At 63.1% G+C, this 13,078-nt stretch overlaps 1 protein-coding gene across 2 annotated transcripts; it reads right to left on the bottom strand.

Annotated features, from left to right (window-relative positions):
- Window positions 1–70: 70 nt before the first annotated feature.
- XRCC1 (X-ray repair cross complementing 1) lies at window positions 71–12,536 on the bottom strand. Of its 2 annotated transcripts, none has more exons than XM_024112695.3 (17): window positions 12,377–12,536; window positions 11,979–12,071; window positions 11,176–11,283; window positions 10,785–10,943; window positions 9,424–9,504; window positions 9,150–9,267; window positions 8,643–8,779; window positions 7,889–8,009; window positions 7,456–7,672; window positions 6,286–6,402; window positions 5,907–6,003; window positions 5,498–5,672; window positions 5,347–5,401; window positions 4,897–5,036; window positions 4,554–4,644; window positions 3,838–3,913; window positions 71–3,136 (listed from the first exon to the last, which is right to left on the bottom strand). In XM_024112695.3, exons 1-17 carry the CDS (start codon window positions 12,425–12,427, stop codon window positions 3,023–3,025), a joined length of 1,950 nt encoding a protein of 649 aa, XP_023968463.1. In that variant the 5' UTR covers window positions 12,428–12,536; the 3' UTR covers window positions 71–3,022. The 2 variants fall into 2 exon arrangements, 1 of the variants encoding a protein (XP_023968463.1); XR_006173589.2 differs by having other exon boundaries at window positions 3,071–3,136; window positions 5,321–5,401.
- Between the last annotated feature and the right edge of the window lie 542 nt (window positions 12,537–13,078).

Here is a 13,078-nt window from a genome sequence, read left to right as displayed (position 1 = left end):
AGTAACAAAGATAAATTGTGGACTGGGAAATTTCTGTAGCAGGTTACAAAAAAAAGTTAAGTAACAAAAATAACTTTACCCAGATTTTAATTTTTAAAACGTTGTAGGTGAAATTTAACCAATTTGCTACAAGAATTGAGAGCGAGAAAATACTAAACAACAGAGTCAAAACTAAATGAGCCTTGAGGGGGGGTAAATCACTGGTACGGGACTGTGATCCAGCCCAAACCCTAGAGGGGAAAGGGCCCCTCAGAGCTAGCGCCCCACTCCCACACCTGGACGCTTCTTTGGATCAAGACATATTTCCCCCCACATCTTGTGGTGAAAGAGGCAGATTGATGGGGGGAGGCGGGACCAAGGAGACCTGGGCAGCACTTCTGACCTCTGTTACTTCTATGGCCCCAGCCCAGGACCCCATTGCGCTCAGCCCGGTCTATTATTGGTGTATCAGGGTAGGACTGAGGACCCCACCGTGCCAGGCACTGCACAAACACTGAGACACTCCTGGCCCCCCAGCGCTCACCATCTAAGCATCAGCCTCCCTCCTGGCCCGGATTTCCATCCCCGTGGAGCTGGGGATGCAAGGCTCAGGTGCCCTTTGTTCTGAGGGACCCAGCCCCCCCCCCGGGCACAGGCAGGCTTACTCCATTTATAGAAGCTTCTTCCAGTGTCTTGTGTGTGGAACCCTCCCCACATACACCCCATGGGGAGGACAGGGCGGGGGGGGGGGGAGAAATTCACTCATTTTATTTTCTTGGTACAAATGGTACCTTGGTACCTGAAATCTAAACAAAAGTAATAACGACTGTCCCCGTCCGTCCATCCTCCGCTGGAGGGGCTGACTGCCCCCCCCCCAAATCTTACACACATCACCCCCCGGGGAGTCTTGAACTCCCCCAACCCCTCCTCAAGGTTCCAGACTCCAGATGAACAGCCCCCCACCCAGGTCCGAGTGCCCCTCAATTCCAACCGGCAGCCCTCTGCTATCCCAGCGCTGGGCTCCCTTCCTCCCAAGCTCTTCCAGTGCCCCTCCCGCCTCTGTCCCTGGACCCACCTCCTGGTCTCTCTCAGCTCCCCTGCTTCATCTCTGCCGCTCGCTGGCAGGTGTGGGGTCAGATCAACACAAGGGGGCCACGCCTGGGCTCGTTAACAGGTTTAAGTAGGAAAGAGACACACTGCAGCAAAGGACAGGCCCCCCCAGGTGGTGTGGGGAGCAGCTGAGCTGGGCTCCGGCTCAGGACCCCCGCGCACATCTCTTCTCCCCCTGGCTGGCCTGAGTCAGGAAAGCACCGCGGGCACAGACCAGAGCCGGGAAGAAAGTTCCCCGGCTGGATTCCCTGCCCAGGCCAGATCCGAACGTGCAGAGACCCCCATCCCTAGCTAGAGCTCAGAGGGGGACGGACGGGTTAGGACTCCACGGCTGGAGATGGGGGTTGCGCAGACCCGGGGCCGCCGAGGGGATGGAGCGTGCCTGGGGGGCAGCAGTCGCTCCAGCCCCGTTCAGGCCCAGAGAGCGCGATGCCGCCGTTGATCACACGCCTGAAGTGCCCAGAGCTTCCATGCAGAGGCTGCTCCCAGAACCACAGACGGGGGCAGCGTTCAATTTCATGGCAGCAGGGCCACTCCCGCTCCCCACGCAGCTCTGGGGGCTGTGGGTTCATGGGGGCACAGAGCTGGGGGGCTCAGCAGCAGCACGTCTCCTTTCGAAGGACAATGTGGGGCCCTTTCAAAGAAACCTGGGGGGGGCCACTCCTCAGCTGCAGTGGGAGGTAGGGGGCTCAGGACTTGTAGCCTCCATGTGGGGCCCAGGCCAGGGGTGCAGCGAGACCAGACCCACCCCCCTTAAAGGGGGTTTTTAAACCAAGCTTCACCCGAAAGCGGTTTATTTCGCTCAAAGAAAATTCTGTATAAAAGAGCTTCCCACCTGCCCCCGCCCCCCACAAATACAAACAGCAGTCCAGGCTCTAGGGCAGGAGAAAGGGAAACCATCCAGACAGGACTGAAACTGACCAGGGGGGAGAGGGAAGGAAACTAACCAGCTTAATTTCCTTGCCCAGAGCAAATGCGAAGACCTGAACTCACCCGCCCTGCGGCTCGGTGGAAATTCACGGTGCAAAGCGGCCCCCGGCTGCACCGTCCCCGGGGCGGTCAGGCAGGGACGGAAGGTTTCCTGCATTTGCTTTGGGTTTGTAAATGCTCTGGAGTTTAGCATCTAACCCAGCCCCTTGGGCTCTCCACCTCCAGTCACAGACTCCGGCCCGCAGACGCCAGGTGGGTTTAACTGAAAAGGGAACTGACGCGGGCAAAGGGGACTGGACACGGGGGGGGAAGAGCCCACGCGGGCAAAGGGGACTGGACACGGGGGGGGGGGGGGAAGAGCCCGCGCGGGCAAAGGGGACTGGACACCGGGGGGGGGGGGGGAAGAGCCCGCGCGGGCAAAGGGGACTGGACACAGGGGGGGGGGGGGTGAAGAGCCCGCGCGGGCAAAGGGGACTGGACACGGGGGGGGGGGGGGAAGAGCCCGCGCGGGCAAAGGGGACTGGACACAGGGGGGGGGGGGGGGGGGAAGCCCGCGCGGGCAAAGGGGACTGGACACAGGGGGGGGGAAGCCCGCGCGGGCAAAGGGGACTGGACACCGGTTCGAAGAGATGTATTCGTAGGGCGGGCGAACAGCGAGAAGCTGGGTTCAAATCCCTTTGGGGGCGTCCGCACACAGACTCAATCCAGGCTTAACCCGACAGGTCGAAATGACAGCGCTGGCGGAAAAGGGGGTAGAGGAGCCAGGAGGGAAGATTGGGGGGGTACATCGAGGGGAACAGGGAGTCTGGCCAGGGGAGGTGGGTACATCCAGGGCGGCCCTGCCCCGGCACAGCCCAGCTCAGCCCGTTGTTGACATTGACGCGAACAGGAGGCCGAGGCAGGGACCGAGAACAGCCGCCCAGCGTCTCGTCTGTACACAGGAGAGCTGCGAGCCCCACTGAGTCTATGCCACCCTGCGCCAGCGGGATCCCCGAGCGCCGCCCTACGCTCGCGGCACCACCACGTACGGCTGGTGCGGGATGAGTCGCTGACGCTCGTTGCAGGTGTAGATCCAGCGAGGGCGGACGAAGGAGAGGTTGGCGTTGTCGTTCAGAGCCTGCGGGGGGCGAAGGCAGGGCAGTGAGAACAGAGCACCAGGACGGCATCTGATCAGCCCCCCCTGTTCTGAGCCCCTAGACCCCCACTCCCCCTCTCAGAGCCAGGGAGAGAACCCAGGAGTCCTGGCTCCCAGCCCCCCTGTTCTGAGCCCCTAGACCCCCACTCCCCCTCTCAGAGCCAGGGAGAGAACCCAGGAGTCCTGGCTCCCAACCCCCCTGCTTGGAGCCATTAGACCCCACTCCCCTCCCAGAGCCAGGGAGAGAACCCAGGAGTCCTGGTTCCCAACCCCCACTGTCCTAACCACCAGACCCCACTCCACTCCCAGAGTCGGGGAGAGAACCCAGGAGACCTGGCTCCCAGCCCCCCTGCTCTGAGCCACTAGACCCCACTCCCCTCCCGGAGCTGGGGAGAGACCCCAGGAGTCCTGGCTCCCAGCTTCCAGCCAGTAGACCCCACTCCCCTCCCAATTAGGGACAGAACCCAGGAGTCCTGGCTCCAAAGACTCTAGTCTACGCCCTGCATTAAACACCCAAATGCCATAAACAGTTTAAAGGCCCCGTGTCCCATTCTCTGTCCCCACGGAGCCAGCCAGCCCCCTGCCTGCTCCAGGGGAGGACACATGTACCTCATCCATTAGGGGGCGCTATTGTGGTGCAGGGGGGCAGGGGGGCAGGGGTAGAGCAGGGGGAGCCCTCTCACCTCCTCGAAGGTGTCATCCCACTCCTGGGCCGTGATGACGTAGTTCACCCGCTCGCTCATGTAGCCCTCCACCTCCCTGGGAGCAGAACGGCAGCATCAGCGAGAACCCGTCGCTCCCGACCCACAGCGCCCCCCCCCCCCCCCACCTAGCTCTGCCCGCGCCCCTCGCTCCCGACCCACAACTCCCCCCCCCCCCACACCTAGCTCTGCCCGCGCCCCTCGCTTCCGACCCACAGCTCCCCCCCCCCGGCCCTGCCCCTCGCTCCCGACCCACAGCCCCTCCCCCCCCCACCTAGTTCTGCCCGCGCCCCTCGCTCCCGACCCACTGCTCCCGCCCCCCCCGGGCCCTGCCCGCGCCCCTCGCTCCCGACCCACAGCCCCCGCCCCAGGTCTTCCCATGCCCCTCACTCCTGAACCACAGCCCCTGCTACCCCAGCCCATACGTCCATCGATTATAAAAGAATTGCTCGCTGAACACAGCTATGTGTCTGGCACAGAGATGCAGCTGTCTCTGGGGTGGGGCGCGGAGGCTGGTTAACAACCTCCCAGCAGCAGATCACGCTTAGGACAGCAGTGAGGGAGAATTTCATAACTACAAAGGGGAGTTCGGGAGCTAAACCCACACCCAATGGAATTTGACCCGGACTCCTGGGTTTGCATCCAGTGGAGGGACCAGCTGCTGTGACGGCCTGAGGCCCCGGTGGCCTGCCCCTCACCCGTTGAACGCCGTGATGTAGCGATTCAGGAGGCGTCGTTCCTGGGAGGGGAAATCTCCATACAGGAAAAAGCGTTTGCCCACGAAGAAATCTGCAGAGGAGGAAAAGGTTAACGTAAAGGGCTGGATGCTACAAAACCGCTTGGGCGTCTCCCTGTCAGACTCGTACCGTGTTCACCTGTGGGACTCTCTGCCACAGGATATTAAAAATCTTCATGTGTTCTACTCAGAATCACACCCACTAGAGAGATAGGCCCCGTGCCCCACTCCTCACCCCCTGAGAAAGCCAGTTCCTGCCATGGGGCCGGATGGAAGCCAGAGTCCCCATGTCCCACTCCACATACCAGGCAGCTCCGGGATGGGCTGATCCGGCTCCTCCTCCACATCCGTGTTCTCGTCCGTGGAGCCGCCGTAGGGGTCGTCGTCGGGGTCCGGAGTTGCCTCCCGACCCGCTTGCTGCTTCTTGCGGTGCTCCTCCTCCACCCTGCATCAGGGAGTGTGGGTCAGCCGGGGGGCACACCCCTCCCTCAACTCCCCCTCCTCTTCCCTGCCTTCCCCCCCCCCAAGCCAGTGATAGAACCCAGGAGTGCTATCTCCCAGCCCCCCTGCTCTAACCACTACACCCCACTCCCCTGAGCTAGGGAGAGAACCCAGGAGTCCCTCCCCAGAATGAGCACACGTGGGGGGAGGATCTGCCCCTGGGGCCCTTTTTCCATCCCTCCTGTCCCCACCCCCTCGCTGGATCAGCCCCCATGGCTCCCAACTCACCCGTGGCCACACTCTGCTGTACCCACCTCCTCAGCTCGTCGTCCGTGTCGCCGGAGTCGCCCTCCCCGCGGTCTCTCGCCCCTGGAGAACAGCACGGGAAATCAGTCCCAGCCACCCCACGGCATTGGGGGATACCTCCCGGGGCAGGGAGCCAGGACTCCTGGGTTCTCTCCCTACCTGCGGGCTCCCCGCTGTCCGTGGAGGCCGGGGAGCTCTCCCCCCCGGCCTGCGAGTTGCCGGCGTTGGCCCAGGATGTGCCGGGCTCTGTCTCCTCCCCTGAGGACTCACCCAGAGGCGGCTGGGCCCTGGCAGGTGCCTTGCCCTGGTGGTTGGAGCTGGGCAGCCCGGCTCTCTGCAAGAGAAAGGTCCGAGGGGGGGGTCTGGGCGAGGTGGTGTCATGGGGGCAGGGGCTTGGGGAGCTAGACCCTACCCCACCCCCAGAGCCGGGGAGAGAACCCAGGAGTCCTGGCTCCCAGCCCCCCTGCTCTAAGCACTAGACCCCACTCCTCTCCCAGAGCTGGGAGAGAACCCAGGAGTCCTGGCTCCCAGCCCCAGCCCACTCCCCGCCCCACCTGACGCCCCCTACCTGTCGGGGGGAGGGGGTCTTGCGGGTCCGGGCAGGCGGCTCTTCCTCGCTCTCCTCTTCCTCGCTGCCCGAGGCGGGTGGCCCGTCCATTAGGTACCTGCCAGGGTACACCCCCTCGGTTACCCCCGAACTGAGTGAACCCCCTGGAGCCCCCCATCCCCCCGCAGTCCCCCCACCAGACTCCCACAACAGGACTGAACCCCCTGGCCTCCAGCCATCACTGATTGCCCCCCATGAATGACCCCCAGCACCCTCTCTACCGGTCTAGCTCCCCATCTGACCTCTGATAGCATATAACCCCCCTGAGCCTCAGCCATTGCTGATACCTCCTGGATGGCCCCCCCAACCCCACTGGACGTGGGGTGCCCCCCGCCCTCACCGTTTGCAGGGCAGGCGCCGCCGGGCCCGGTGGCAGTCCAACACCCACTCTTTGCGCACGATGGTGCCCCCGCGCCCCTTCACCTGGCTGTACTTGGGGGTGTTGGCGAAGGCGCAGCTAGGGGGAGAGAAGCAGAAGGGAGATCAGAGAGGGCCAAGCACCGCCCCCACACACAGCCGTTTGGAGACAGGAGGGGTAGGTCAAGGCATCAGGACTCCTGGGAGGGGAGTTGGGTCTAGTGGTTAGATGGGGGTGGGGGAGGGCTGGGCGCCAGGACTCCTGGGTTCCTTGCACAACACACAGTTGGGAAGGTCCACCCATGCTCTCCTCCTGGTGTCTCAGTGCGCCTCGGGTTTCCCAGGATGCACTGGGTCAGAATTAGGCAGGGTTAATCAGGCTGGGAAGTACCGGCTGCACTGGCAGAAGGTCGGGGCCCACATAAGGTGGGTGCTGTCGGGAGTCCAGTTTGGCTGGCTGGGTGGCAGCAGGTGGGCGGGGGTGGCTGGGGGCCAGCTGGGTAGGGAATTGGGGCCGGCTGCTGGGGGTGTACCTAAGTGAGGCAGGTGCTGTCAGGGGTCCAGTCGGGCTGGCTGGGCAATACCAGCCGGGCGAGGGCGGGGAGCCGGCAGTACCTAAGTGAGGCAGGTGCTGTCAGGGGTCCAGTCGGGCTGGCCGGTTGGGGGCAGGGAGCCAGCGGTACCTACGCGAGGCGGGTGCTGTCAGGAGTCCAGTCGGGCTGGCCGGGTGGTACCAGCCAGGCGGGGGCAGGGAGCCGGCGGTACCTACTTGAGGCAGGTGCTGTTGTGTGGTACCAGCCGGGCAGGGAGCTGGCGGTACCTACGTGAGGCGGGTGCTGTCAGGGGTCCAGTCGGGCTGGCCGGGTGGGGGCAGGGAGCCAGCGGTACCTACGTGAGGCGGGTGCTGTCAGGGGTCCAGTCGGGCTGGCCGGGTGGTACCAGCCAGGCGGGGGCAGGGAGCCGGCGGTACCTACATGAGGTGGGTGCTGTTGGGAGGTACCGGGCGGGGGCAGGGAGCCGGCGGTACCTATGTGAGGCGGGTGCTGTTGGGTGGTACCAGCCGGGCGGGGGCAGGGAGCCGGCGGTACCTACGTGAGGCGGGTGCTGTTGGGTGGTACCAGCCGGGCGGGGGCAGGGAGCCGGCGGTACCTACATGAGGTGGGTGCTGTCGGGGGTCCAGTCGGGCCGGTACTTGGCGCCCATCTCCAGCGCCTTGTCCCGCAGCTCGGAGCGGAAGGGGTTCTGGAAGCCGCTCAGCACGAAGACCGTCCCCTGCAGGAGGCGATGAAAATCCTCCCCCGCCCCCTCCGGCGACGGCTCCTTCGGCTGCTTCTTGGGGGCTGGCGGTCTGCGGGGGGGCGGCTCTGGGGCTGGGGGAGGACAATGGGGGGTTAGCGATAATACCCGCCTACTGGGACACCTGAGCCAACTAGAATGCCCGGCCGAATGAGTGACAGATCCAACCTCCCCTCCTTACACTGTACCCCCCCACCTTTCTCTGGCCCGTAAGGTAGCGACAGACCTTGATCAGTCACACTGTGTAATATGCACAGAGCCGGGGAGAGAACCCAGGAGTCCCCTCTCACCTTTGGGCTTCTTGGGGGCTGGCTGCGGGGGGTGGGGGGCCTCGGCGTCAGGTTTCCGAGCAGAGGGGGGTGCCGAGTTCTCCTTGCTGAACTCAAACTTCCTCTTGGTGGGAGCTGGATCCTGAGGGGGAAGAAAAGTGGGTCAGAAGCGAAAGGTAAATATCCGGTATGATGTGCACTGGATTCCTGAACGCCGCCACCTCTGGGGGGGCTGTTTCTCAGAGTTCCCTCACTGGGGCTGAGATGCAGGTGCTTTAAGACGAAAAGTTGAACCCCGTACCCAAGCACATCTGCAATGCAGCAGATTGTGGGTACCAGAATGCAGTCCCCAGCGATGGGCTCTGGCCCGGATACCGGGGTTCATATAGACAATGTCATTCCCAGTCCAGCAAAGCAAGCTATGCCCGTCAGCCTGCTCCTGACCCCCTGACAGCCCAGGCCAGAGACCGGCCCCTGAATCATTCCTAGGACCGAGAACCCCCTGCGCCCCTCGGGGACGTGTTCCAGCGGTTCATCCCCCTCCCCGGTGAATAGACAGACGAGGATCGCGGCTCCCCGGAGCCGTTCCTGGGTTAAACCAAACGGGTCGAGCACCAGGCGTCACTTGCTCTGCGGCGGGATTATCAAGCCGTTCCTTGTTTTCACGGCTCTTACTAACCTGCCCCCACCCTCTTTGCCACCGGACCTGGCCCCCGGGTTCCGACAGCCCCCGCCACTGCGAGGGAGCGGCCGCGCCCAGCCGAGAGGACTGTACCTTGGGGGAGGCCGCAGCGCGGCTGGGGGAGGTCCTGGCAGCGGGTTTCTCTGTGGCGGAGGGGGAGGAGGCGCCGGGTGTGCTGGCCTGGAGGGTGGCCACGGCGTAGCTGGGGGATGGTTCCTCCGTCTGCGGGGCTGCATGGGAGAGCAGACAAGAGATGTCGCAGCCACAAATCGCAGCAGCACGTGGAGCTAGAGCTAACCGGACGCACCACAGAGGGCATGGGACAGCGTCTGGAAACCGGCATCTCTGGGTAACCTAGACAGACTCACCACTAGACCCCACTCCCCTCCCAGAGCCGAGCAGAGAACCCAGGAGTCCTGGCGCCCAGCCCCCCCTGCTTTAACCCACCAGGCCCCACTCCCCTCCCAGAGCCAGGCAGAGAACCCAGGAGTCCTGGCGCCCAGCCTCCTTTGCTTTAACCCACCAGGCCCCACTCCCCTCCCAGAGCCGGGCAGAGAACCCAGGAGTCCTGCCCCCCCCCCACCCCCGGGTTCGTGGTACCTCTGGGCGGCGTGAGAAGCGGTTTGCTAGCTCGGCTGAAGAACAGGGCCCCGGGCCTCATTGAGGCAGAACTGCTGTCCTCGTCCTTCACCTTAAACTGGCCCAGCTTGGTCACCTTCTGTACGGAGAGAGATGCACAGGGCTGGGCTAACAGGGGCTGCGGATCAGGAGTGAGGGGCACTGGCAGAGCTGAGGGGGGAAAGGGGGAGCCCATGGCTGGGCTAGCAGGGGTTGTGGGTCGGGATTGAGGGGCACCGGCAAAGCTGTTACTCACCGGGGAGGCAGATTTTGATTGGGTTTCGTTGTTTTCGGGTGGCGAGTGGAACTTCACAAAGGACAGCCCATATGCCAGGGTCTACGGGGAGATCAGCCAGAAAGAAAGTGACCCATTGGCAGCGCTGCGGAGAGAAGCCAGGAATCCTGGCTCCCAGCACCCCCTCCCCTGGTCTAACCATTAGACCTCACTCCCCCCACTGACACACCCTGCACCCCATGTTCACCACTTTTATAAGGTTATGACACATTTGATACAAAGTCTGCCTTGTGAGATATCACTTGAAAACTCATAATCCGCTGAACATCATTATCCTGCTAAAATGTGTGTAACAACACTGTGTGTAAAGCTATGGGCTTTTACTATATGATGTTACTAAAATATGTTATGATTCTGGGGAACGCCCACAGACTAGCTTTTCAGAGACAACAAAGGACAGACCTATACCCCACCAGGTGTTAAGAAACTCTTAGCTATGTAGGCAGGCATTCTCTGGCAGGGGGAAGGAATGAAGAAATGTACATTTCACCCCAGGGACAGTTCAAGCATCACGTACGCAAAGTGAGGGGTAATAGTCAGGGAGAGAGGGGTAAAGGAATGAAAAACAGTGGCTCCTATCTCACCTCTTTGCTCATGCCACCAGTATATTCACTGGAAGGACACTGAACCAAGGGGGGGTGGGGGTGGGGGTGTCCCAGGCTGAAAGGAAATCCAGCCTGTGAAATCTACTACAAGCTTTTGGTGAGAAAAATCCTTTTTGCTTTTCACTTCACTTAGTTGGGTAAATTAGGGATTCACTTCCGTGTTTATCTTCTATTCTTTTTCCTTGCAACCCATTCTGACTTTTATGCCTTATCACTTGCAATCAATGAGAATCGAGATTTCTGCAGTTAATAAACGTCTCTGCTGGTTCCATCCAAAGCAGTGTGTTTGGACTGAGTGTTCGGGACCCTCCCCTTGGCTGGTGCCCAATACCTTTCCTTTGATGGGATTTCTACGTGCTCGGGCTGGCCGGGAGGGGGCTGAGCAGTACAAGACGCACATTTCTGGGGGACAAGGCCAAGACTAAGGATTTGCGGATGCTGCCCTGGGTGTCATTCAGGAGTGGCTAGGAGAACATTCCTGTCACTCAGCGCGGGGTGACTTTACCAAGAGGACGCAGCTGTACCCTGGGGAACGTCGCACCCACCTGACTTGAGCAGGGGGCACTGCCAGCAGATCACACACTCACCACTGGTCTGCATTGCCCGCTTTCACTCACCCACGTGTAATCCCTTCCACCCCTGCCCGGCCAGTATGCGAGGGGTCCCCAGACCAGGCTGCACTGCGGAGGAGGGTCCCAGGGTCGGGAGGGGTCCCACCTTGGTGTAGGGCTGGGTGCAGACAATTTTCACCCGGTCCCATTTCTTCTCGGCTGCTGCCTTCACCAGCTTGTCCGGGCCGAACATCCGGACTCGGTTGAGGTTGGTGCCGGCCTTGCTCTCCGAGGGCGACATGAAGGACGAGGTGACCAGCAGCACCTTGGTGGGGGTGTGGGGGCAGGAAGCCTGGGGTTAGAGAAGCCTCCGTAAACCCTTGACACCCTCCCACCCCAATCCTGTCGCTGCCTCAGTCTTAAGGGGTTAAGCCCCCTGGGGTTGCTAGGCTGGGCCCCACCCCACAGGGCTCACTGAACCAGGGCCACCCTTCTGCCCCCCACCTGAGACCCGGGAGCTCCCCAAAGCCCAGCACGCGCGACTTCCTCCCCCTCACCTCATAGTCCTGCTCGCTGGGCGAGGCGGAGCTGCCGGCCAGCACCTCCACGAAGGCCGAGCCCTCGTTGCCCACATCGATGCTGTGGATCCGCTCCTCCTTCTCGAACTGCCGCGGGCGGTAGGGGGGAGAGTCAGGGGCCGGGGATGCGGTGCCCACCCAGGGCCCACTTCCAACCCACTCCGGGAACCCAGGAGTTCAGGCCCCCCTGTCCTCCTGCTGCTCTAACCACTACACCCCCCCACCCTCCAGGGAGAGAACCCAGGAGTCCTGGCTCCCCCTTGCCCCCCCCCTCCTCCAGGGAGAGAACCCAGGAGTCCTGGCTCCCCCTTGCCCCCCCCCTCCTCCAGGGAGAGAACCCAGGAGTCCTGGCTCCCCCTTGCCCCCCCCTCCTCCAGGGAGAGAACCCAGGAGTCCTGGCTCCCCCTTGCCCCCCCCCTCCTCCTCCAGGAAGAGAACCCAGGAGTCCTGGCTCCCCCTTGCCCCCCCCTCCTCCTCCAGGAAGAGAACCCAGGAGTCCTGGCTCCCCCTTGCCCCCCCCTCCTCCTCCAGGAAGAGAACCCAGGAGTCCTGGCTCCCCCTTGCCCCCCCCTCCTCCTCCAGGAAGAGAACCCAGGAGTCCTGGCTCCCCCTTGCCCCCCCCTCCTCCTCCAGGAAGAGAACCCAGGAGTCCTGGCTCCCCCTTGCCCCCCCCTCCTCCTCCAGGGAGAGAACCCAGGAGTCCTGGCTCCCCCTTGCCCCCCCCTCCTCCAGGGAGAGAACCCAGGAGTCCTGGCTCCACGGCGGGGGGAGGGGGCCCTCACCTGCAGGATGACCGACAGCTGCTTTTCGCCCGCCTGCGCCGCCTTCCACTTGCGGTAGGTGTCGGCCTTGAGCAGGTTCTCGGCGCAGTGAGTCTGGGGGGTGGGGCAGATCGTCAGGGGGGCGGGACACCCCCGGGGATGGTCTCTTCCGCCCCCCCCCGCAGGGAATGGTCTCCCCCACTCAGTCCTCCCGCACCCCCATGGGGAATGGTCTCTCCCCCCCCCCGCCCCGAATGGTCTCCCCCACTCAGTCCTCCCGCACCCCCATGGGGAATGGTCTCTCCCGTCCCGTCGTAGTCTCGCCGACCCAGAGCTGACCCCCCGGAATGGCGTCTCCCGCCCCGCCCGGGGAATGGTCTCTCCCAGCCCGCCCCCCTCGGGAATGGTCTGCCCCGCACCGGGTCGGCGCTGCTCGCGGACACCACATGGCGGATCCCGATCTCCGGCATCCCCGCGCTCCGCCGCCGGGCGCCACCGCTGCCCGCCCGCCCCCCCGGAAACAAAACTCTGGTGCCCGCCGGAAGTGGAACCGCTCTGCGCCGCCCGCTCTATGTTCGCTCGGTCCTCCGAGCCGGTCTGCGCAGGCGCCATTGCCCGGCGAGGGATTGTGCGCGTGCGCAGCGCCCGATCCAGCCCGAGACGCGGCGCGCGTGCGTGCTTCCTTCGCGCCTCTTTCGCCTGGTCCCCGCTCGATCGTGGCGCATGCGCCCCGGCTGCTGCTTGCGGCTCCTGTTAGTGCGCATGCGCCTTGCCCTGTTCCTCCCCCTGGTGGCGCAGAGGTGAAGTCACATCAGAGCAGATCACATGGTGCAGGGAGAGGGATAGCTCAGGGGTTTGAGCATTGGCCCGCTGAACCCAGGGTTGGGAGTTCAATCCTAGGGGGGGCCACTTAGGGATCAAGGCAAAAATCTGTCTGGGGATTGGTCCTGCTTTGAGCAGGGGGTTGGACTAGAGACCTCCTGAGGTCCCTTCTAGAAATTAAGAAATGAATAGAAATATCCTATCTGCTAGAATTGGAAGGGACCCCAAAAGGTCATCAAGTCCAGTCCCCTGCCTTCACTAGCAGGACCAAGTACCAATTTTGCCCCAGATCCCCAAGT

This window comes from Chrysemys picta, chromosome 20, assembly GCF_011386835.1.
Source record: "Chrysemys picta bellii isolate R12L10 chromosome 20, ASM1138683v2, whole genome shotgun sequence".
In the NCBI taxonomy this organism is placed as follows: domain Eukaryota; kingdom Metazoa; phylum Chordata; order Testudines; family Emydidae; genus Chrysemys; species Chrysemys picta.
This window is presented reverse-complemented; position numbering and strand designations above follow the sequence as displayed.

Bases quoted from the DNA above. Each gene is read 5' to 3' on its own strand.
- XRCC1 (XM_024112695.3), bottom strand. From the start codon at position 12,427: ATGCCGGAGATCGGGATCCGCCATGTGGTGTCCGCGAGCAGCGCCGAC. The intron at 10,944-11,175 runs GTGAGGGGGAGG...ACCCCCACCAAG, and splicing joins CCAGCGAGCAGGACTATGAG to GTGCTGCTGGTCACCTCGTC. The intron at 8,780-9,149 runs GTACCACGAACC...TCTCCCATGCAG, and splicing joins GCTTCTCACGCCGCCCAGAG to CCCCGCAGACGGAGGAACCA.